The sequence below is a fragment of the Artibeus jamaicensis genome, unplaced genomic scaffold, assembly GCF_021234435.1.
Source record: "Artibeus jamaicensis isolate MK-2021 breed Jamaican fruit bat unplaced genomic scaffold, CSHL_Jam_final contig_685, whole genome shotgun sequence".
NCBI classification, from domain to species: domain Eukaryota; kingdom Metazoa; phylum Chordata; class Mammalia; order Chiroptera; family Phyllostomidae; genus Artibeus; species Artibeus jamaicensis.
This window is the reverse complement of record NW_026521924.1, coordinates 12,985,246-13,006,704: the sequence shown is the minus strand read 5'-3', so window position 1 is coordinate 13,006,704 and position 21,459 is coordinate 12,985,246. Positions and strand designations below refer to the sequence as shown.

The window sequence follows — 21,459 nt, the reverse complement described above, 5'->3', positions numbered from 1 at the left end:
AATAGGAGATTTTTCTATGCTTCTGCATTCTCAAGTCACCTACTTTAAATTGTTATTTTTCCTTGTATTTACTTCTATGTTTCTATTGTTCTTTCTTGATTTTTCTCTGTTGAGATGTTACCTGCCATGAAATGAAGAATTTAGCTTTCTTACCACCCTCCCACCCACACACACCCAGAGACACAAACACACACTTGCCCTCCCACTGTCCCAAAAGAGCCAAATCACTGGAGTCAACATGCAGAGCTTAGACTAGGACCATGTAAACATTACTGTTCAACTTTTTGTGTTCCCTGGAGTTAGTAATTGCTTTATTGTATCATTTGCTTGGTTTTCTAGGTGCCAATTGTTAATTGAATCCCAAAGTTTCCGACAGAATTCGACACTTATTTTGAATATGTCTAAAAACAGAGAACTAATTTCATTTTCTTCTGGAGACATCCACTGTGGACCATCTGCCTTTTGATTCCAGGCTGAGTTGCTTCCTTTTTCACCTGAGAGCACAGCTGACCTACCGTGCTTTTCTCTTCATTTCTCTCCTGCATTTAGCCTCATTTCTTAAGTCCCATATTATCTTCTTTCTTAGTTTAATTCCTTGTTTTTCTGACGCACATCCTCCAGTAACTTTCTAAGAAAAGGCATATGCAAAATCAAATATTTGAGACTTTGTATGGTTTAAAAGTGTCTTTATTTTGCTCTCGCCCTTGTCATTTGAACAGCTAACGTGTTTCTAGGTTGAAAATCATTTTCCCTCGAAATTTTCTGGGCATTGCTTTGTTGCTCCAGGAAGAGCTAGAGCAAGAGCAGTCAATAAATTGTCCCAAGAGCTGGTGACATTGGCTCCATGGACCATTGAGCTCATAGCCACCAAAGATGTCAAGGCCACCAAGCTGGAGTGATTGGACAGAGCCCATTGGAGGCAGATATGCAGCCTGACTCCCTACCTGTCTCCTCCTTTCCTAGGGGCTGTATGGCCATGTCCCTCTCACCCCAGCCCATCAGTTTTCCTTCAAAGTATGACATATGGACACGGATTAAGTTCTCTCAATTATGACCCATTTCCATTCTTACCTCTCAAGTCACTGAATCAGGATATGTTGGAACCATCACCCAATTTCAGATTACCAGTGGGGATAGGTTTCTTTCCTAGGTGACCGATCATATTCATTCTCCTTCATTTCATTCTCAGAGAGTAACTCTAGCCTCCAGTTTGGGGGTTACTATGCTGTAGCCCTCTATGCCATTTCCGGAATCTCAGTATCTGAAACACATCCTACAAACCACAATACTCAGAATGCTTCAACAGCTGCCTCTTGCCTGTTTCCATTGAGCAGGTCACGTGGGAGTCCAGCCCCAGAAAGCCTCAGGTTGTTTTGTGGTGAAGTCTCTCTCTACATTCCAGGGCTGCAGTCCTTAAAAATCCCTTCAAGGGCCCACAGGTGTCACCCTACTCTCAGGGAGAGAGCACTGGGCAGGCCAATTGGAGGACTCATCCCTGGGTGAGCACCTGCAGGAAAGGGGAGGCAGCCTCTCCTTCCTCGGTCAGCCACCCAAGTGGTGATGGGGTTAGAATGCCTCCTTGGCAACTCGTCCCCATGGGAGGGCCCAAGGGCAGAGAACCAGCAGAGGCAAAGGGGTGAGTCTTAGTTGTCAGAAATAGCTGACCTCTGGCTAAGCCCCACCTGAGCCACCAGTTGCTTATGAGGCCAGAACCAGCAGCAGCCCCTCCCTACCTTAGAGCCCCACCTGGCAAGAGGTCACAATGCCCTGCCACCCAGTCCAGAATGGCTGACCGCAGTGGGAGGAGGTGAGGTGGGTTTGGTGGGTGGGTGAGAGGGGAGGGGGAGATCCCCAAGGAACTCAGTTCCCCACTCCCTGAGCTCATCCTTGAGTGTCTGCCATCCTCTCCCACACTCCCACCCCCCATATTTCCTCCCAGCACAGCCCCTACCTGTAACCTCCACCTCCCTCCATGACCCAGCTATGTTTACCTAGGCCTGAAGCCCCTGCTTATCCTATCCCTGTCCCTCCCAGGGGCCTGGGTGCCAGGGAGGGGTTGGGTAGTTCAGCAGGTCCATGTGTGTCCTTCTGGGGCCCTAGTCCGGCCCAGCTCCTGGACAGTGTCCTAGGGCTGGGGGCACTAGTGCTGACGATTCGGGCAGTCTTTTCCATGGCTGGCCTAGCCTTGCTGCTACTGCTGCTACTGGTCAGCTTCCTGGCCTTCGACCTGCTCCACAGGTAAATGGGCAGCAGCCTGGCAGGTGGGCAGGTTCAGGCAAGCAAGCAAGTGGTCAACCTCCCGAAGCCCAGCTGCTATACTCTCTCTCCGCAGGCCTGCAGGTCCCATGCGACCACAGCACACACTTCTCCCAGGGGGCCAAAGTCAGGGGGCCGGAGAGGGTCCAAGACAGCAGGAGACTCTACTCCTGCAGACAGCGGCAGTCACAGGACGACTCAGCCTCCAGGAGGCTCTGCTGCTGCTGCTCCTGGGCCTGCAGCTGCTCCTGGGAGCCCGAGGCGTGCCTTTGACACTGCTTGGCCTGGCTCTCTGTCTCCATCCTTGGGCCTGATTGCCCTCCACAAATACACTGATCATGGTGCGTCTTCAGGCCTCCTTTCCTCCCTCCTGGGCTGGGCAGGTGGGAGGGTACACCTCTGTCCCCAGCCTAAACCTCACTGGACCTCTGGCCCCACAATATGGGCAGTGGATACTTGGGTCTGATTCTAGACAATGTTAGAAGGTCAGATAAAGAACAAGGAGCCCAGAGCAGGATGCGATAGCCATTTCAGAACATGCAGGTTGAGGCTGGCCATTCTGGCCTCCTCTGTGGTTCTAAAGAATGAAGGCCCAGAGAGAAAGATCAGCGGAATGGGACTCATCAGTAGGGAAAGGACAGGGATCCAAGAGGGCTTCCCACAAGAGAGCATGAGAAACTACACGTACAGGCTCCCCTGCCAGACTGAAGGGTCCGTGGAGAGAGGCTCAGCTGAGGCTCCCACCCTGCAGTGGCTCCTTTCTTAACTGGACCCCACCCCAGTCCGGGTCACAATGGGACTCCTCTGGGGAGGGCAGGGGAGAGTGAAAGAGGGGCTCGACTCTGGCTGCCAGGCCCCCTGGGTGCTGTTGGAAGCAACATGACTTAGGGACGTTTGCCCAGAGGTAAGATCCGGACCCCAGCTCAAAGCCCGACCCCACCCACACTGGTGCCCTCCTGACCCCTGCACCCCCACCTGCCCTGAGGTCCCAGGCACCTCCAGGGCTGCTCCTGCAGCTGGACTAGCCCTCTCCCCAGGTGCACCATCTGTGATGCAGCAGCCTCGAGTGGAGACAGATGCCATCGGGGCCGGTGAGGGGCCGCAGCCGGCAATGCCCTGGTCAGCCTGGGTCACGCGGCAGGGCTGGGTGCGCTGGTCCATGTACCATGTGCCCCAGAGCTGGATCCAGTGGTGGACCACATCCAGCTGGCGGCAGCCGCTTCGGCGTGTGCTCTGGGGTCTGGAGGGGATCCTCTACCTGCTGCTGGCACTGACGCTGTGCCACGCACTCTTCACTACCGGCTCCCACCTGCTGAGCTCCCTGTGGTCCGTGGTGGCCGCAGCATGGCGCCATCTGCTGCCCGCCATCCTGCTGCTGGTGCTCAGTGCCCTCCCAGCCCTGCTCTTCACCATCTCCTTCCTGCTGCTGTTCTCTACGCTGTTGAGCCTCGTGGGCCTCCTCGTCTCCATGTCTCACCCAGGCCACGCTCAGGACTTGGACTAATAGAAGGGCAACCCCATCTCGCTGCCTGTGTCTGTTGAGCCCTGGCCTAGGGCCTCAGGCCCCGGGGGAGAGGGAGGGCAGTGAGTCCAGAGCCTTCCTGCCTCAGCAGACCCAGACCTCCAGTCCCCAGCACTGGTTGTGTCATGAGTGATGTTGCTGGAACTGGCAGGGTAGGTTGGCCTGACCCCTGGGCACCTCCTTCAAGTTGCTGCTGCAGGTACTTGGTATGGGGGGGGGGGTGGTCAGGGGCTTTGAGGAGAGGGGACAGGGCAGAAGGCTTAGATAAGAGCAGAACTGGGCCAGACAACCTAGAGCTCCTATGGGGGTGTGGTGGCACCACTAGAGCCCCCTTAGCAACCTGTAGCATCTTGCAGCTCTCTCAGCTTCAGACTCATTGAGAACTCCTGCCTGGGTACCCCTGGACTTGCCATTCCTCCCACCAACCTCCCTCCTGCCCGTGCTCTAGAAAGGGTCCATCGACGGAAATCTAGCTGGAAGAGGGCTGGCCACAAGTCCCATGTGGCTTCACTTCCCAGACCTTTCCACCTAGGCATTCCCCCACTCCCTCCACACCCTAGTTCCTGCCTCAGTCCACACCCCCAAGTCTGGGAAATGGGCTGAATAGGGCAGTGAGGTTCCCAGAGAGTACCCACTCTAAATCTCCTGAGGTCTGTTTTAGAAAAACAATCAGGTCCCATTTAACCCACCTATACATTGTGTGGCCTTGGCCAATTCATTCTTTTGAGCCTGTGCTAAGTGGTCCCAACCCTGTCATGGAGTTGAGTCAAAGGCATTACTAAGGTGTGAAGTACTTTGTAAAGTCCAGGAAACAATAAGGTATTATATTGAACTCTTAGGCTCAACAGGTCTTTTGAGACCAAAGGCCACAGAAAGAGCAGGAAAGTTCCCTAGGCCTTCAGAGAAATGCTCTGTAATGGATTAAAACTACAGTGGTAAACAGGATGGATGGGTGTGGACAAGATGTAAAAATGTTTATGTGTCATGCAATCTCAAAATATGCAGATGTCAAACTCTTCTGATTGTGAAATGCTTGGGACTGAGGCTTAGTGCCCGGTGATGCTTGCACAGCTATGTGAGTGGGGAAAGCATGGCCCACGGTTTCCAAAATGCGCACAGCAACTACTCACAGCACCAGGAAGACCTTCAAAGGTGGCGTTCCTGATGCCTAGGGTGCTGGCTGTTTGCATATCTGCTGACCCTCCAAACAACACAGTGAGTGATCAGCTATTACCAAGTAAGGCACATGATTGACAGCTTCACCTATAGCTAAGACCCAACCACCTGACCCCTACCCCACTCCTAACCCTCACCCAATTCCTGACCCTCCCCAACTCTTTTCCAACCTTGACCCTCCTGTACATCTAACCCTGAATGCCCTGCTCCTGAGCCCTAGACCCAAAGTCCCCCTCTCCTGCCGAAATACTCAAGCCTTGAGGACCAGCCCCTAGAACCTGGGTTCATTTTTGCCAAAACTCATTTGCTGTGGAGTTTCATAACCCTGCGTGCCACTGGTTAGACGCCTTCAGCATCCATGCCTAAAACCCCAGGCACAGTCCTTCCTTCCCATTTCTTTGTGATTCTCCCTGAAATACAGCCTGGTAGCAATGGCAAGGCAGGACCTGGAGGCAGTATAGCCTGTGGTTAGCGAGGGCTCTGGTGTATTTACTGAGACTGGGTTTCAGTCCCGACATTGTCACTTCCTATCTCTGTGGCCTTGATGGAAATTGCTAAGCCTTCCTGAACTTCATTTTCCTTGTCGGTAAAACAAAGGTAAGGACACCTGTGTCAGGGTGCCTGTGGGGCTCCTGGCACATGTGGGAGAAGTTCCCAGACTGACTCCTCACTCCGCACACTGTAGCTATTCTGTTACTATCCTATTTCAGAGACGAGAAGTCAGGTTCAGGATGGCTACTGGCAGTGGTGAGGCCAGATTGTCTGAGTTCTAGTCTACCTAACAGGCTACTAAAGGGAAAGCTACGGAGCAAACACTACCTACCTGCAGACTCCATGGCTGTTCTTAAAACTCCTGTCAGAGCTGAAGTCTGGATGCCGGCCTGGGTCCACCATAGATTTAGCTCTCTATTGCTGGTCAGTGATACTACTTTGGAGCCTTCGGCCATTCCAGTTAAGGGAGAGTGGAGGTTTTGGCCCTAAGGCACAGGTGGCAAACACAAGGCCCTTGGGCCGAATCTGGCCCTCCACCTTGTTTTATCCAGCCCTGCACTTTGCTTCTACCCAGCAGCAGCACCGAGCTCTTGCTTAACTGTTAAGGAGTAGTTACATTTACACAGTCCTAAAATTACATTCCGAGCTTTGAAGGCAACCGCGAGGCTGATGTGGCCCCTGGTGACAATGAGTCTGACACCCCTGCCCTAAGGGGACAAGATGTGGGTGGGAACTAGCAGAAGGCCTTCTTCCCTTCCCCATATAATTACAGGGTAGGACAAAAGTAGATTTGTTCATAAGGCAAATAATACAATAATAAATACTACAAGAATAAACTCTGTGTCTCAAGTACTCACAACTGTAAACCTACTTTTGCCCCACCCTGTATATTCCTTCCACTCTCCTGCTCTGCTGGTTCAGGGTAAGGTGCTGCAGATGTACAGTACCTACCGAATTAGATCGACATATACCCGGTAACCTGGTAATCCAGCAACCCAAAGTGAATTCTCACAGAAGCCCCTAAGGACCTGGTTCCAGGACCAGCAGTACAGGCCTCACCTTGCAGCTGGTTAGAAGTGCAGAGTCTCAGGACCCACTCCAGGTCTTCAGCATCAGAGCCTGCCTTTTAACAAGGTTCCCAGGTGATACACATGCACACTGAGAAGCACTGCAGAGAGTCATTAGTTTGACACCAGTGATCACACTGCTATTGGTGGTGGCAGGAAATGAGCACCGTAGACAAGAGGCAGCAGTTAGAAGGGGCTGGAGCTCTGCAGATTGATCTTGAATTCCTAGCTCTGAGTGAAACACTAAATGAGAAACAATGCAATTCTTTTAATGCAAATTTAAAATGCATGGCAGCAAAACAAACTTGGAAGGGGTGGCAAGAACACATAAAAACAAAGGAAATAATTGAATGGCTAGCTCTAGGGTACAGGCAAAGGGGAATGGAATATTCAGGAAAAAGAGATTAAAGTGAGGGACCTTGCAGAGACTAAAGAAAAATGGTATTATGAACATAATTCCTGAAATTCCTTAAACGTAGACCAAGTCATCCCTTTACAGTTAAAAGTTAAAAGTCTTTTAAAAATGCAAGCCCAGGGAAAAAGAACACGCTGGAATGAAGGCCTTCCTAAGCCTTTCCGGTTTGGTCCAAGAAGGGAGAGCTGTTCCATTGGCCTCGGTGACTGAGTTGTTACCTTTGCCTGTCCTCCCCCACCCCACCACAGCCTGCTCTGCCCGGGATTGGGGTGGCTGTGGGGATACTCATGTGACCTGGCCAGAAAAATAATCAGATCAGGTGAGGAATTAAAAAAGAAGCTGAGGAGGTGTCAGCAACCAAGGGCCTTGCGTCTTTGAAAACAGAAACCCTGACGGGTTGGATTCACAGTCAGGGAACATGTCTGGGTTGTGGCCCAGGTACCCAGAGGGGGCGCTGAAGAGACAACCATAAGTTGATGTTTCCCTCCCTCCCTCCCTCCCTCCCTCCCTCCCTCCCTCCCTCCCTTCTTCTCATATAAAAGCTTAAAAAAAAAAAAAACAAAGGGGGGGGGTCACTGCTGCAAACACACATATATAGCAAGGAATGGCCAAGCCTTCCAGTGTCAAGGGCTCTTATGAGGCTGGGGCACCACCTAAGAGTTGTCAGTGGCCTTCCTAAGAGAAGGAGAGGGGTCCCTGGAAGGAGGCTCTCTCTGCCCTGGCTGGAGGGTTAGGGGAGCCGCCGTCCTCACCCAGCGGTTCACCCAGCAGTTCATCCAGAAGTTCACCCAGGAGTCCGTGGCCTCAGAGGAGATGGAGGACCGGGTAATGGCAGGAGCGGGAGGCGGGCTGTGATGCACCGGAGGTTGCTCCAGGAGCAGTTGCGAGGTACGGGGGCACAACAGGTCAACCCCCCAGGTTCAAATGCGCGGGTCTTGGGCACGGGAGACGGGCCAGGGCGACAACTGGAGGCTCTCGAGGAAGGCGCATTGACCGTGGGGGCAGAGCGGGGCGGACAAGGACCTAGTCGGCGATTGGCGGACTGTGGGAGCCCACACAGGGAAGGTACTAGCCATCCGAGAAAATAGCCCCGGAATCGCGACTTGTGGACCCCGCGATCGAAGGTGCAAGGTGCGCCCTCTGCCGGAGATCTGCTCTGGCAGCAAAGAAATGGGTTTGGCAGAGTTGTGGGAAAGGAGCGAAGGAAGATTTACCGTTTTCTCACAACACAGGCAAGCGTAGATTTCCGGGTCAGGAAGGGTCATCTTCTGCCCACTGTCATCACAGTGGCAGCTTCGTTGACTCCTCCACCCCAAATCTTCAGTCCGGGACCCCCACCCACAGGCCTAGAGGGCTGAGTTCCTCAGGCTTCACTGTATCTCAAACTCCTGGCGCAGCCCCCTTCTATCTTCCTGTTCCTCCTGGACTAGAGCCTCTTCTGTGAGGTTCTGTTGGGGTCTGGAAGCCCAACTTTGGATGAGTTTTCGTTTTTTCCTGCTGAGCAAACATTTCCATCTATGTTTTGGATATTTTGTCCTTTATACTGCCTTCTTACATTTCAAATATTTTCCATTTGAAAAATAAAAGAACTTGATTTACGATCTGTTGCTTTGACCATATTTCCTGGACGGTGTCTTTAAATGTCTTACCAAACTACAATTTTTGAAACAGATATGTGTGCTGCATACTTGCAAAAGTATTTGTAATATGAATGAAAGTTGTGAAGTGCCCTAAACTGAAGGATACCACATGGATCTAAAAGCCAGAAGTCTTGCCCTGGCTGGTGTGGTTCAGTGGACTAAACGCTGCAAACCACAGGGTCATTGGTTCTATTCCCGGTCGGGGGCACGTGCCTGGGTGGTGGCCTGGGTCCCCAGTGCAGGGCACTCAAGAGGCAACCACACATTGATGTTTCTCTCCCTCTCTTTCTCCCCTTCTTCCCTTCTAGAAATAAATAAAATCTTTTTTAAAAAGTGAATTGTGGGTTACTCTATAGTAAGTGATATTTAAAAATAAAATAAAAGCCAGAAATCACTCAGGATAGGTCTCCTTCCTGTGTTTGCCTTATGCCTGTGGAAGCTGGGGTTCCCAGACATGTGGAATTGCTGTTCAGAGGCACCTTTGACTTGATCTTGACTTAAAAAGAACCACTTCTGAAGTTGCACCATTAGAGATTACACAGATTACTGTAGATTTTTGGTAGTTAACCTTTATCCAGTTAAGGAACTTCCTTCCCATTCCCGGTTTGCTAACTCTTTGACCATGAATGGATGTTGATAGATAAAATTATTTCTTCAACATCTACTACAAGGACTATTTGGTTATTCTGCTTTGTTCTGTTTATACAGTGAATTACATTTGGGGGTATCTCTTAAACCATTCCTGGAAAACTCACCTTGGGTTCCTTTTAATTTACGTATAATTCACACACATTTTACATATAAGTAAAATACACGAGTCTTAAGGGTACAGCTAAATGAATTTTTACATATTTGTGTGTGTGTGTTTGTACATGCAACTACCACCCAGATCAAGACATACAACTTTTCCATCATTCCAGAAAGTTCCATTATGCTCTTTCCCAATCAATACATTCCCCAAAAGGTAACCACTATTCTAACTCCTGTCACCATAGATTAATCTATTCTTGCCATTGTACAGAACAAAATCATTCAAAATCTGCTATAGTGTCTGGCTTCTTTCAAGGTTCTATCAGTGAGATTTATCCACGTTGTTGCATTGATCAGTAGTTTGTTTTTCTTTATTTTTAGTGTGTACTGTCCCTTTGTATGGGAAGACAACAATTTGTCCACTCTCCTGTTTGTGGACATTTGGTTTGTCTCCAAGTTTTGGCTACTATGAATGAAACTTCAATGATATTTTTTAAAAGATTTTATTTATTTATCTTTAGAGGGGAAGGGAAGGAGAGAGGGAGAGAAACATTAATGTATGGTTGCCTCTCGTGGGTCCCCTGCTGGGAACTGGCCTGCAACCCAGGCACGTGCCCTGACTGGGAATTGAACCACGATGCTCTGGTTCACAGGCCTGTGCTCAATCCACTGAGCTACACCAGCCAGGCAATAATTATTTTTAAAAGATTTTATTTATTTATTTATTTTCAGAGAGAGGAGAATGGAGGGAGAAAGAGAGAAAAACATTAATGTGCAAGAGAAACATTGATCCGCCACCTCTCACATGCCCCCAACTGGGACTTGGCCTGTAACCAAGGCATGTGCCCAGACCAGGAATTGAACCTGCAACCCCTTGGCCTGCAGGACAACACCTACCCCACTGAGCCACACCAGCCAGGGCTATGAATATTTTTGTACAAGTCTTTTGGTAGACAGATGCACTCACTTCCCTTGAAGTGAAATTGTTGGACCACAGAGTAGATAAATGTTCAACGTTAGTAAATACTGCCCCATAATTTCCAAAGTGATTTGTACTGAGAAGCGATAACAGTGCTTTTCTCAGCCTGTTGACCTAATTTATTGTTTGGAATTTCTGCTCTCTTCTGGTCATCAGATATGGCATTTACACTTCCATGTCTCATTTTCACTTTTTCTCTGGTGATTTCTGAGAGGAGGAAATAGCATCTTCCTCACCTTCAAACTGCAATACCTCTTTCCTTTTTAAAGCCATGAATGCAAAGTTGATTTAACATCGAAAAGAAGCAATTAATATAATTCAACCTATTATTAAACTAAAAAGTTTTAAAAGCAGATGAGCATTTAATTGATGCAGAAAAAGCATTTGACAAAATTCAACATCCATTCCTGCTTTAAAAAAAAATCTTGCCCTGGCTGGTGTAGCTCAGTGGATTGAGCGCGGGCTTGTGAACCAAAGGATCACAGTTTGATTCTCGGTCAGGGCACATGCCTGGATTGCAGGCCAGTTTCCAGCAGGGGATGCATGAGAGGCAACCATACACTGATGTTTCTCCTCTCTCCTTCCCTTCCCCTCTAAAGACAAATAAATAAAATCTTTTTAAAAAACCTTTTGAAAAAAAAAATCTCTCATGAAGCTCCAACGGCCCAATGGATGTGGCACTGGCCTCCTAACCAGGGACTGTGGATTTGAGTCCCATCTGAGGTGAAGTAATTTTTTTAAAAAATCTCTCAGCAAACTAGGAATTAGAAGGAAACTTTCTCAATGTTATAGAGGGCACCTATGAAAAAACCTACAGCTAATCTCATATTTAATGTTGAAAAACTGAATACTTTTCCCCCCAAGATCAGAAAAAAGACAAATGTTCTTACCATTTTTTTTTCAACACTGTACTGGATGTCCTAGCTAGTGTAATAGGGCAAGAACTATAAATAAAAAGCCAACAGATTGGAAAGCAAGAAGTAAAACTGTCTTTATTTACAGATAACAGAATTGCCCAGATAGAGAATCCAATGGAATCTATAAAGAAGCTATTAGAACTAATAGGCAAATTTAACAGAGTAATTAATGTGTGTACATGGCAATGGTTATAATACAAGGTCAGTGTACAAAAATCAGCTGTATTTCTCCGTACTAGCAATGAATGATCAGAAATTTTTACATAATGTACAGTGCAAATACGAGCACTTAAGGGTAAATCTGACAAAAGATATGAAAGACCTGTGTACTGAAAGCTACAAAACACTGCTGAGAGAAATGAAAGAAGGCCTAAGCAAATGGACAGATGTGTCTTGCTCATGGGTTGGATGACACAGTAGTGTTAAGATGTCAATTTTCCCCGTCAATACAATAAAATCAAAATCCCAGAGTTTTTGCAGAAATTAACAAGCTAATTTAAAAACTCATATAGGAATTTAAAGAGTGTAGAATAGCCAAAATAACTTTGATAAAGAAGAACAGCCCTGGCTGGTGTGGCTCAGTGAATTGGGCACTGGCCTGAGAACCAAAGGGTCGCTGGTTTGATTCCCAGTCAGGGCACATGCCTGGGTTGCGGGCCAGGTCCACAGTGGGGGATCTGCAAGAGGCTACCATGTATTGATGTTTCTCTCCCTCTCTCCTGCCCTATCCCTTGCTCTAAAAATAAATAAAATCTTAAAAAAAAAGAACAAAGTTAAAAGACCAAGACTACTTGATCTCAAGACTCATCATAAAGTTATAGTAATCAAAGGGTATGGTACTGGCATAAAGATAAACAAATAGCCCTGGCTGGTGTGGCTCAGTGGATTGAGTGCTGGCCTGTGAATCAATAGGACGCTGGTTTGATTCTCAGTCAAGGCACGTGACTGGTTGCTGGCCAGGTCCCCAGGAAGGGGCATTTGAGAGGCAACCAATCAATGTATCTCTCACACACTGCTGTTTCTCTCCCTCTCTTTCTCCCTCCCTTCCCCTCTGTCTAAAAGTAAATAAATAAAACCTTATTTAAAAAGACAAATAGATCAATGAAACAGAGAGTCCAGTAATCAATACATATATGTACAACTGATTTTTCAGAAAGGTACAAAGGGAGAATTTAGTGGAGAAAGGATAGACTTCAACTAATAGTGCTGAAACCACTGGATGGTCATATAAAAAAAAGAATTTCAACTCATATCTTGTGCCATATACAAAAATTAATTCCAAATAGATCATAGACCTAAATATAAAACCTAAAACTATAAGCTTTCTAGAATAAGACACAGAGGAAAACAGTTGTGACCTTGGGTTAGGCAAAGAAAGATTTGTTAGATAATACACCAAAAGCTTACATAACCCACAAGAGAAAATTTTAATAAACTGTCTTTGATCCAATTTAAAATGTTCTGTTCTCCAAAAGACACTATCAAGAATAAGACAAGCCTCAGAGAGAAAGCATTTGCAAACCACACATCTGATAAAGGATTTGGCTCCAGAGCAAAGAACACTCGAAACCAAATAGTAAGTTGTAAAAAGGGGTGAGGAGATAGCAAGAACACAATTTGTCCAGAAACTTTACCAAAAAGATGTGGAGATCACAAATGGGCACAGGAAAAGATGTTCCACATCAGAAGTCATTATGGAAATGTGAATTAAAATCATACTACCTACCTATTAGAATGACCAGTATTAAGAGGACTGGCTAATGCCAATTTTTGGCAAGGATGTGGAGGAATTGCGACCCTCATGCACTGCTAGTGGGAATGTAAAATGGGACCACCACTTTGGAAAATTGTTTAGTAGTTCATTAAAAAGTTAAACATACATTTACTATATGATCCAGCCATTTCATTCCTAGATGTTTACCCAAGAGAAATGGAAACATATGTCCATACACAGATATGTACATAAATGTTTGCAGAAGTTTTATTTGTAATAGCCCAAACCTGAAGTAACTCAAATGTCCATCAACAGGTGGAATACTACTGTAAAAGGAGTGAACTGGTTATACACAAAGCATGGATGTCGTTCCATCAATCTTATTAATTAGACTAAGCAAAAGAAGTCAGATGAAAAAGGGTAGCTCCTGAATAATTCCATCTATATGACATTCTAGGAAATGCAAATTGATGTATAGTAACAGAAAGCAGGTCGGTATTGATAGCTGCTTGGGATGGGAGTAGGAAGATGTGAGGAGGTTGCGGGGAGGGGAGGCAGAGAGGGATTCTAGAGAGGCAGAAGGATAAATTTCACTGTGATGATGGTTTCACAAATGTATACATGTCAAAATATATCAAATTGTACATTGGAGCCATGGTTAGTGTGGCTCAGTGGACTGAGTACTGGCCTGCGAACCAAAAGGTCACCAGGTTGATTCCTGGTCAGGGCACATGCCTGGGTTGTAGGTCACGTCCCTAGTTGGGGGCGTGTGAGAGGCAACCAATCAATGTTTCTCTCACACATCATATTTCTCTTCCTCTTTCTCCCTCCCTCCCCCTCTTAAAATAAATACAATTTAAAAAAGAATTGCGCATTTGAAATATGTGTTTACTGTCAGTTACACTTGAATAAAGCAGGGTTTTTAAAAAGTATAGGTCCCTTTCCTTGCAATCAGTAAGGTTACCTTTATTATCGTTCACCAACACACATAGTATGTACTTCAACACTGAGATGAACTCAATGCCTAATCTACGCAGGTAACTGGAAATGTAACGGAAGGCAAGTCATCTGCTTTTATTGGAAAACTTCCAGTTTGGTTAAACTGTTTTGAAAAAAAATTCCACTAATTTTCTTTCCTTAAAGTACTTTTCCCCTTCTACCCCCTCCCGCCCTGGAAAAAAAAGGCTAGTGTCTGAAAAGCATCGGCATCTTTCTCCCCTTCCAGGAGTATCTTGGTATGGCAAAGGAAAGGATACAGGGCCATTCTTAAAAAACCAGGATTCCATGCATGAGAGGGAGACTAGCTTGTCTTATTGAATGATCTGACAGTGGTCAACTATGAAAGGCTCTTGAGACAATGAAATCATGCTTAACGAGCGAACAGTGTGCCTACCTACTGGAGGAACATATGATTTTCATCATCTTTACATCTCAAAACAACGGCTGGAAAAATCATTTAAATGCATGTAGATTTGTATGTGGCTGTTTAAGTTTCCTGTTTTCCAATCATAACTGAATAAACTCTATAATGCAGAAGTCAAGTGTCCCGTACTGTAGGCTTGTTGGGACACTAAGGAAAAGGTTGTGAAATCTCACTGTGGACAGTGAGAGTCACACAGCAAGACGGGGTGGAAATTAGAAGCGCAGAGGCAGAGGGATGCGGATATGGAGCACACTGCAGTCTCAAGGTGCTCCCAGAGCGAGTTCCAGAACTGGCATGGGGTTTGAAGGGAGTGGGAAAGCCAAGAAGAGGCTCAATAGGGAAGGTGACAGGGAATTCTTAGAGAGTTAGGATGGCAAGCAACGGAGAAGGGTCCCATGAGATTGAGCAACTCATATAACTTTCTTCTCTAAATCAGTCCAGGTGTCATTTTTCCTCTAGTGACGTGGAGAAATTCCAGAATCAGAGGGGCAAAATGTCCAGGCAGAGAATAGGTTCTGAGGAAAGGTAGGAGTGAACAAGGGATTGGACAAATTCAATGCAGCTGGAGAGAGCAGCTCCAAGGATGGGTTTCATGACCAAAGATAAAAAATTAATTTTTGCAATAAAACAATGACTTGAAGTCTTCTCTCCCAAAGGCTTTCTTTCATTTTTGTATGTTCCATTACACTTCTGTCCATACCAAAGAAAACCAAGCGTGTCTCACTGTGCTGGTGCCTTTGCACGCTCTCCTTTCTCAACTGCCTAGCTGAGGTTGCTCTCTACGGGACTTTCACTCGTGCGCCAGTTTCTGCAGCGCCAGTGTGTGCTAATCTCACACCTGCATTTACACTTAAATTGCTAGCAGGGATCAACACTTTTGTGGTCTATTTCTATTTCCGTTTGTGTTAGATGTTATAATCTTTGCCAAGGTAAAATTTCCGTACCAAGTATGGGAAGTTAATGCAAGAACTCTGCATCCCTCTCTCCCATCCAATTCTACTTGAAGATTCTTAGAGGATCTGTGTTTATCTTCTGGCCCCACTCCACTCACCAGCCTGTCATACTCCATCCACCACCTGCTGCCACCATTTAGCCCACACGTCACCCTTGATGCTTAGTAGTCAAAACCAAGGGTCAAGCCTCTTATCAAACCTGAGACCCTGTACTTTCTTCCTGATGGAGTTTGGCACAGTCTCCCTACCCCCAACCCTGGCATTCTCCCTTTATTCTTCTACTGGGCCACCCCCTGCCCCACCAAAGAAGTTGGCCTATGTTCACTTTGCTCTCAGTGCACACTGTATTTATTAAGTAATGGCTTTCTAACCAATCTTCCACTTGGGTTTGGGAGCTTCTTGATTGGTTCTAACCACTTACTGAGTGTCACTGTATGCCAAGCACTGTGCAAGGTAAGTTACATGTCTATCTCCAGGAAGAAATGAATGCCAAATGTACACATGAATCCATGAAGCTGGTATAGGTGAGTAGTCAGATCCAAAAATTCTATATAAAATGTGGACAATTTCAACTGAGCCTTTGCTATTTCCCAATCCCAGAAAGCCGCTGACCACGGGGAGCCCCTCCAGGATCTTTATTAAGCACATTTGTGTTCTGGTGAGAATGAGTATGTGAAGCAGCAGGAAGGACGTATACAGTGTTTTCTAGCCAGTGTGAGGAAGAAGGTCCGAAGCTGGAGAGAGCCCAGGGGCAGCCTTTCCAACTCTTAAGGTCATGGTTTGGGAGACCCGCTCCTTCACACGGAAGATGCCTCTCTCTTCTTCCATGCCTTTATTGGTCACAGCAATGGAAAAGAACAGTGCCAAGTGCAGCAGACACCCAGGCCCAGCACCTGGGGTGGCAAGCAGGCCCTGCAGGACCATTGGCAAATCCAGCCTCAGCCCAAGATCCAGTCTAACCAGGCCATGTCCCCGAGTGGGCAGGAGGCCGTCTGTCCAGTTTGTATGTGTGGATCAGTCTGTCTGAGTGTCTGAGCCGCTGCCTGCAGGGTCCCCCCATCCTTGGCACATCGTAGGGGCTGTTGGGAACACAGCGTGGCATCCCGCGGTGGACCACTGGGCCCCGGTGCTGACCAAGGACAGGCCCAGGGACTGGAGGTGGCAGGGGGCCAGGCACAAAGTTCACTACAGGGCCACATCCTACAAAAGAACCAGTCATTTATCAGAGTGCGCTTCCAGCCAGGGTCAGCCCAGCTCTGCCTTCAGGCCACTCTGGTCCCCAGGGTTTGAGTTTTCCCATCTGCAAAATGGCAACACTACACCCCTACCTCTACCTGTGGAACTGTGACGATGAGCTGATTAATGAGTCTACAGATGCTGCTTCAAACGCAGCTGTGACTGAACCCAATCCTGGGTGGGAGCATAAGGGTGGTTCAGCTACTGTCAGCCTGCCTCTTACCTGGGCACAGGAAGCTAGGCTGGGGGAAGTTCAGGGGAAAGCTGGGGAAGGTGTAACATGAGGCTGCAGAGGCACCTACCTAAGTGGGGTGGCACTGAGAAGTCTTCCGCTGTATTACAGTTGAAGAATTCATGGGGTGGGAGGGGCTGGCATGGGAAAAGGGGGGCATCCTGGGGCAGGGATGGAAACAGGGAAGGCAGGGAGGGCTGAGGAAAAGGGTAGAGAAAAGGCATGGGAGGGGGTAGGGGCGGGGGCAAGGCCAGCTGCTCCCCGAAGTCTGGGGGCTGTGCCTGGCTCCCCTGGAACAGATGATCCGGCTCTGGCCAGTCCTCAGTCCACGGGTCTAGGAATGGGATGATTCTATTAGGCAGGCCAGGCTGCCCTGGACTCGGGCCCTCACACTTCCAACCCTCTACTCCCTCCTGTGGGTGGGAGCACCCTCTGCTTTCTACCCAGTGTTGATCATTCCCTCTCATTTCAGGCCAAGCCCAAGGTGTGTTCCTTATCCTTGCCTTTCTCAAAAGTCAGTGGATCTACCTTTGCTCTGACCTCGGGCTTCCCTCTAGGAGGGATGTCAAACGCACTTTCACTGGGGACCACACCAGCCTCCCGGCTGGTTGCCTTCAAAGGGCTGAGATAATCTTAGGACTGTCCAAATGTAACTACTCCTTAACTGTTAAGGAGTTGAAATTACATTTGGCCCTTTGGAGGCTGATGTGGCCCCTGGTGAAAATGAGTTTGACAACCCTGCTCTAGAGTCCTCTCCCTTTGCTTGTCCAGCTCCTGTATCTTTAGTTTTTTTCCTCTCTGAGCAAATCCCTGCAGACCAAGTAGTAAGTTTATTAAGTCTTCTCTCCTAAATATATAAAGATCCTGCTCCTCCCTTCTCTTAATTGTCCCCTGCCCCTTTTAAACTTCCACAAAGAGTATGGTGCCCAGTTTCCATTCCCTCATCAACTGCTCACTGCCTCTTTTACACCTGCTCCAACCCTCTGACACTTTTCTAACTAAATGTAGCCGCTTCCTGGCAAATTGAACAAATTCCTTGCTTCCTGACAGTCACATGACATGGCCAATATCCTCATCCTCCCTGGAAGTGCCTCTTCTACTCTCACTTCCTTTTGTTTTCTCCATTAGCCCCTCTTCCCTTCCAGCTCCAAAACATGGCCACTGTTCTGCTGTTTCCTTCATGATTCACACTCATGCCCTCAGCTTCCATCTCTCTGCTGACACCGCCGACTCCAAGTCTACTCCAGCATTCTGAGGTACCTCGAATAGCACTGTCCTGACCAAACTCACCAGCTCAGCCTCCCACCCAACTCTGCCCTCTGACATCCCTATTTCTGTAGCTCCAAACTGAGTTCAGAAGACCGGAGGCACCATAATCTGGCCTTACAAGCTTAGAGCATCCTGCCTTTCCTGGGGACCAGTTCTTTCTTTGAAAACAAACAAGGAGATTGAACCAGCATACAATCAAAGTCCAAAATTTACCTCCCTGATACTCCAACTTCTGGCTACCAAGGCCCAGAAGTCTGCCTGTTTGATACTCTTGGCCTGTCTGCGTTACCATCCCCTCCAGTGCTGCAACAAACAGCCTTCTAACATGACTCATGTCTCCAACTCACCAAACACTACCCTGTGGGTATTGTGTACACAGTGACTGTGCTAGACACTGGGGCCAGAAGGGGTGAGTGGTTAACAAGGGAGGCAGGAACTTTCCTTTTGAGGACATGATCCAGAGAACAAGCAGACATGGAAATGGTCAGCCCGCAACACCCACTCCGTGAGCAGACAGGAATTAAGAGGCTGACGGCACCCGCCAAGGGGCTTCTGCCACGTTGCCTGGACAGCCCTTCCCCCCTCTCTGACTTTCCACCCCCCACTTCCATACCTAGCTACAAGTACATCCTTTTCTTTCCTATTCATCTATAGGAGAGGAACCTTTTGACATGCTAACTTATGTACTCACTGCATGTATAAGCTCATCTGTGTACAAAGAGGTCGCCACATGGCTAGACCAGACAGAACCAGAACCTGGGCTGCAGTGCTGCTCCAGTGATCTCACCCTCCCCAGGGGATGAGGAAGAAGCACCCAGTGTCCACGGTAGTCCTTCACAGGGCCTCTACTCCCCTGGAGTATCTGCATCCTGTTCTGTTTGTGAGCCCTGTGCTCTGAAGGCCCTCTCTACATTACTACCCTCCCCACTCCTGATAGGGCTCACCCGGGGCGCAGTCACGCTTGGGCAGCTCCACGCCCCAGGCATCAGCCACATGGGTCAGAAGCAAGTGTGAGAGGTGGCGGTGGGCATGCTGGTCCCAGTGGACACCGTCCCGGTGACGGTGCCGTACTGCATGCCGGAAATGAAAGTGGAGGTCCAGGACATCGAAGCAGTGATCCCCAGCCAGCGTAGCACTGTAGAAGTTACCTTCAACCACATCCCGCCGCAGCGAGGCCGCCAGTGGCTGGAGCTGAGAGAAAGTGCGGCATCTAAGAGCCATGGAATGAAGCGGGTGGGGAGAGAGAGTCCTCCACTCACCAATCAACTGTCCCCTCCCCGATCCTGATCCGCCGGGTCACTTGCCTCGGGCAGAAGGAAACCCCCAGTGACACGCTCCCCCAGGGGCATCGCCATGTTCCACACCAGCAGGCAGGAGTCTGGCAACACCTGGTCCATGCGCATAAACACCCGCTCCAGGTTCTCTCGGTAGCTCTCCATTGAGCAGCGGCCATACCTATTGGGCAGCACGTAAGGTGGGCAAGAGCACAGGGGTAGATGGCCTCTAAGCCATACCTCCACCCCCAACCAGTATCTCCCTCTCCCCTCGCCTCAACCTGGAGAGATCCCAGAGGCAGGAGTTGATGATCACCAGGTCCGGGGCAGGCCCATATGTCAGCTCCTCCAGGACACCCTCCAGGTACTCGGAGTAAACTCGGGTGAGGAAGTAGAAGCGCACAAGGTGGTGGCCAGAGCCCGAGCAGAACTGGCGGACCTCCCGGTATTGTGTCCCGTTGTGCAGCTCGCCCAGCTGTCCCCCAGCCACCAGCTGGTCCTGTTCAAAGCTCAGCTCCCCCTGCCCCCCGGAACCCAGCTGGTCAGACCCATGCCAGGGAGGAAGACCCTGCCAGGCCAGGGTCTGTGCCCACCCACCACTGCCATGGCTATCAAGCTTCCCTCACCTTGGCTTTCAGCTGGGCGGCTGTAAGCAGTGAGTCTTTCTGGAGCAGGAGTACCAGGTCCTTGTACACAGCTCGCTGGACTGCAGGGAGACAGATTACGGGGTGAAGGCAGGCTTCACCCCATCTCAGCTTCTCCCAAGTCCAGCCTTCCTACCTTCCCTGGGCTGGGACTGCCCAACACCACCTCTGTGCTGTTGATTTTGAGGCAAGAGGAAAGGTGAGGTTCAAGAGTCTTGGCAGTCTCTGATCCTTCTAGCTGTGAACCACTCCCAATTTAGTATATAGCCACCCAAGATCACCTAGCAGAAGCCAGCCAAGTCATGTGGGAGACAACAACACAATCCAGTGCTCCCATTTTCCCTATAAGGGGAATTATAGGGATGTCAGGGAGAAAAATGCTAAGCAAGAATGGGTGAAAAGCCTGCCAGGCTGTATCTGTCTGGACACCTGTGGAAGATGCATGGGGAAATAAAACAAGAAAACCTACTGGACTGGGACAGACCAGCGGTCAGAGAGCAGGTTAGAAATGGAGACAAAGGGTACAGACTTAGAAAATGGACTGCAGCTGCAGGGCTGGGACGTGTGATCCTGGAGGAGCACTCACTTGAGTCCCCCAAGATGACCACGAACTTGTTGTGTAGCAGCTGTTGGACTTCCGAGGCCTGGAAGTGGACCATGGTGCTTCGGAGCGGGCGGCGTGGCTCCTTGTTCTCCGGACAGAAGACCATGCCGCCGCTGACAACGGGCTGCAGGAAGAGGCCACTAAGCAGCGCGAGGGTGGGGACTCAGGGAAAGTCGGCCCCAGGAAAAATGAAACCTGTGCCGGCTCGTCCCAGCCTGTTCAGGGCTACAGGGACCAGACAGTGGCGGTGGCAGTGTGGGACCCATGGTGGCGCAGACCTCAGTCACATCTGGCACCAAAGGTGGGGTGTGACACGCCGGACACGCAGGTCACCGGAGCAATGAGGCGCTTCCCGCGCGGCGCCGCACAGTGCCCCGCCACGTGCCCGCCGCCACCTCGCGCATGCGTGCGCGCCCGCTCGCGCCAATTACCAAATCCCGGGGCTCCAAGCAGTTCACTCGCGGACAGGGCAAGCTCGCGCACTGCGCGCCTCGCCTACAGTGAGCTCCGAGCCTGGCCTCATGTTCCCGTGCACCGGGAGGTCGGTCGGTACTGGACAGTCCCCGCCCCGCCGAGCCCGTGCGACCGGGTTAGATGTTGGTGCGCAGCCCGGCGCCCCGCATTCTTCGCGCTCGCATCGCTGTAGCCCCGACGGTGCCTCGGGCCTCGGCGCCCAGGGCGACGTCGCTCACAGATCCCACTTCCGCTCATCCATGTCCCGCCCTGCGCTACCCTCAACGCCAGAGGGGAAAGGAAGGACGCAAGGCCGGCTGCCCAGTCCCGGCAGGAGCCAGGACCCGGGCCACCCAGGCGGGCACAAGGCCTGGGTGTGGGCGGGGGAGCAGCGTTGGCCAAATGCGGCTGGCCAGTGCTTATGGCTGTGGCGGGGGCCTCGC

General features: G+C 49.4%; 3 protein-coding genes across 5 annotated transcripts; 2 read left to right on the top strand and 1 right to left on the bottom strand.

The window, feature by feature from the left end:
• The first annotated feature begins 1,972 nt into the window (after positions 1-1,972).
• Positions 1,973-2,570, top strand: CUNH20orf141 (chromosome unknown C20orf141 homolog). The gene is made up of 2 exons (XM_037141207.2): positions 1,973-2,238; positions 2,333-2,570. Exons 1-2 carry the CDS (start codon positions 1,973-1,975, stop codon positions 2,568-2,570), a joined length of 504 nt encoding a protein of 167 aa, XP_036997102.1.
• Positions 2,571-2,869: 299 nt separating this feature from the next.
• TMEM239 (transmembrane protein 239) lies at positions 2,870-3,760 on the top strand. The gene is made up of 2 exons (XM_037141206.2): positions 2,870-2,882; positions 3,273-3,760. Exons 1-2 carry the CDS (start codon positions 2,870-2,872, stop codon positions 3,758-3,760), a joined length of 501 nt encoding a protein of 166 aa, XP_036997101.2.
• Positions 3,761-15,924: 12,164 nt separating this feature from the next.
• PCED1A (PC-esterase domain containing 1A) lies at positions 15,925-21,455 on the bottom strand. Of its 3 annotated transcripts, none has more exons than XM_053671231.1 (7): positions 20,546-21,455; positions 19,942-20,021; positions 19,597-19,835; positions 19,346-19,496; positions 18,986-19,232; positions 16,843-17,106; positions 15,925-16,504 (listed from the first exon to the last, which is right to left on the bottom strand). In XM_053671231.1, the coding sequence occupies exons 1-7, from the start codon at positions 20,667-20,669 to the stop codon at positions 16,260-16,262; spliced, it is 1,350 nt and encodes a 449-aa protein (XP_053527206.1). In that variant the 5' UTR covers positions 20,670-21,455; the 3' UTR covers positions 15,925-16,259. The 3 variants fall into 3 exon arrangements, with proteins under 3 accessions (XP_053527206.1, XP_036997081.2, XP_036997082.2); XM_037141186.2 differs by having other exon boundaries at positions 19,406-19,496; XM_037141187.2 differs by lacking the exon at positions 16,843-17,106.
• Between the last annotated feature and the right edge of the window lie 4 nt (positions 21,456-21,459).

What these genes read in the sequence shown, in the direction of transcription:
- CUNH20orf141 (XM_037141207.2), top strand. Translation starts at nt 1,973, where the DNA reads ATGACCCAGCTATGTTTACCTAGGCCTGAAGCCCCTGCTTATCCTATC. An exon ending in GCCTTCGACCTGCTCCACAG is followed by an intron (nt 2,239 to 2,332) that starts GTAAATGGGCAG and finishes CTCTCTCCGCAG; the next exon opens with GCCTGCAGGTCCCATGCGAC.
- PCED1A (XM_053671231.1), bottom strand. Translation starts at nt 20,669, where the DNA reads ATGGTCTTCTGTCCGGAGAACAAGGAGCCACGCCGCCCGCTCCGAAGC. An exon ending in GGTCATCTTGGGGGACTCAA is followed by an intron (nt 20,022 to 20,545) that starts GTGAGTGCTCCT and finishes GTCTCCCTGCAG; the next exon opens with TCCAGCGAGCTGTGTACAAG. An exon ending in GGGGTTTCCTTCTGCCCGAG is followed by an intron (nt 19,233 to 19,345) that starts GCAAGTGACCCG and finishes ACTTTCTCTCAG; the next exon opens with CTCCAGCCACTGGCGGCCTC.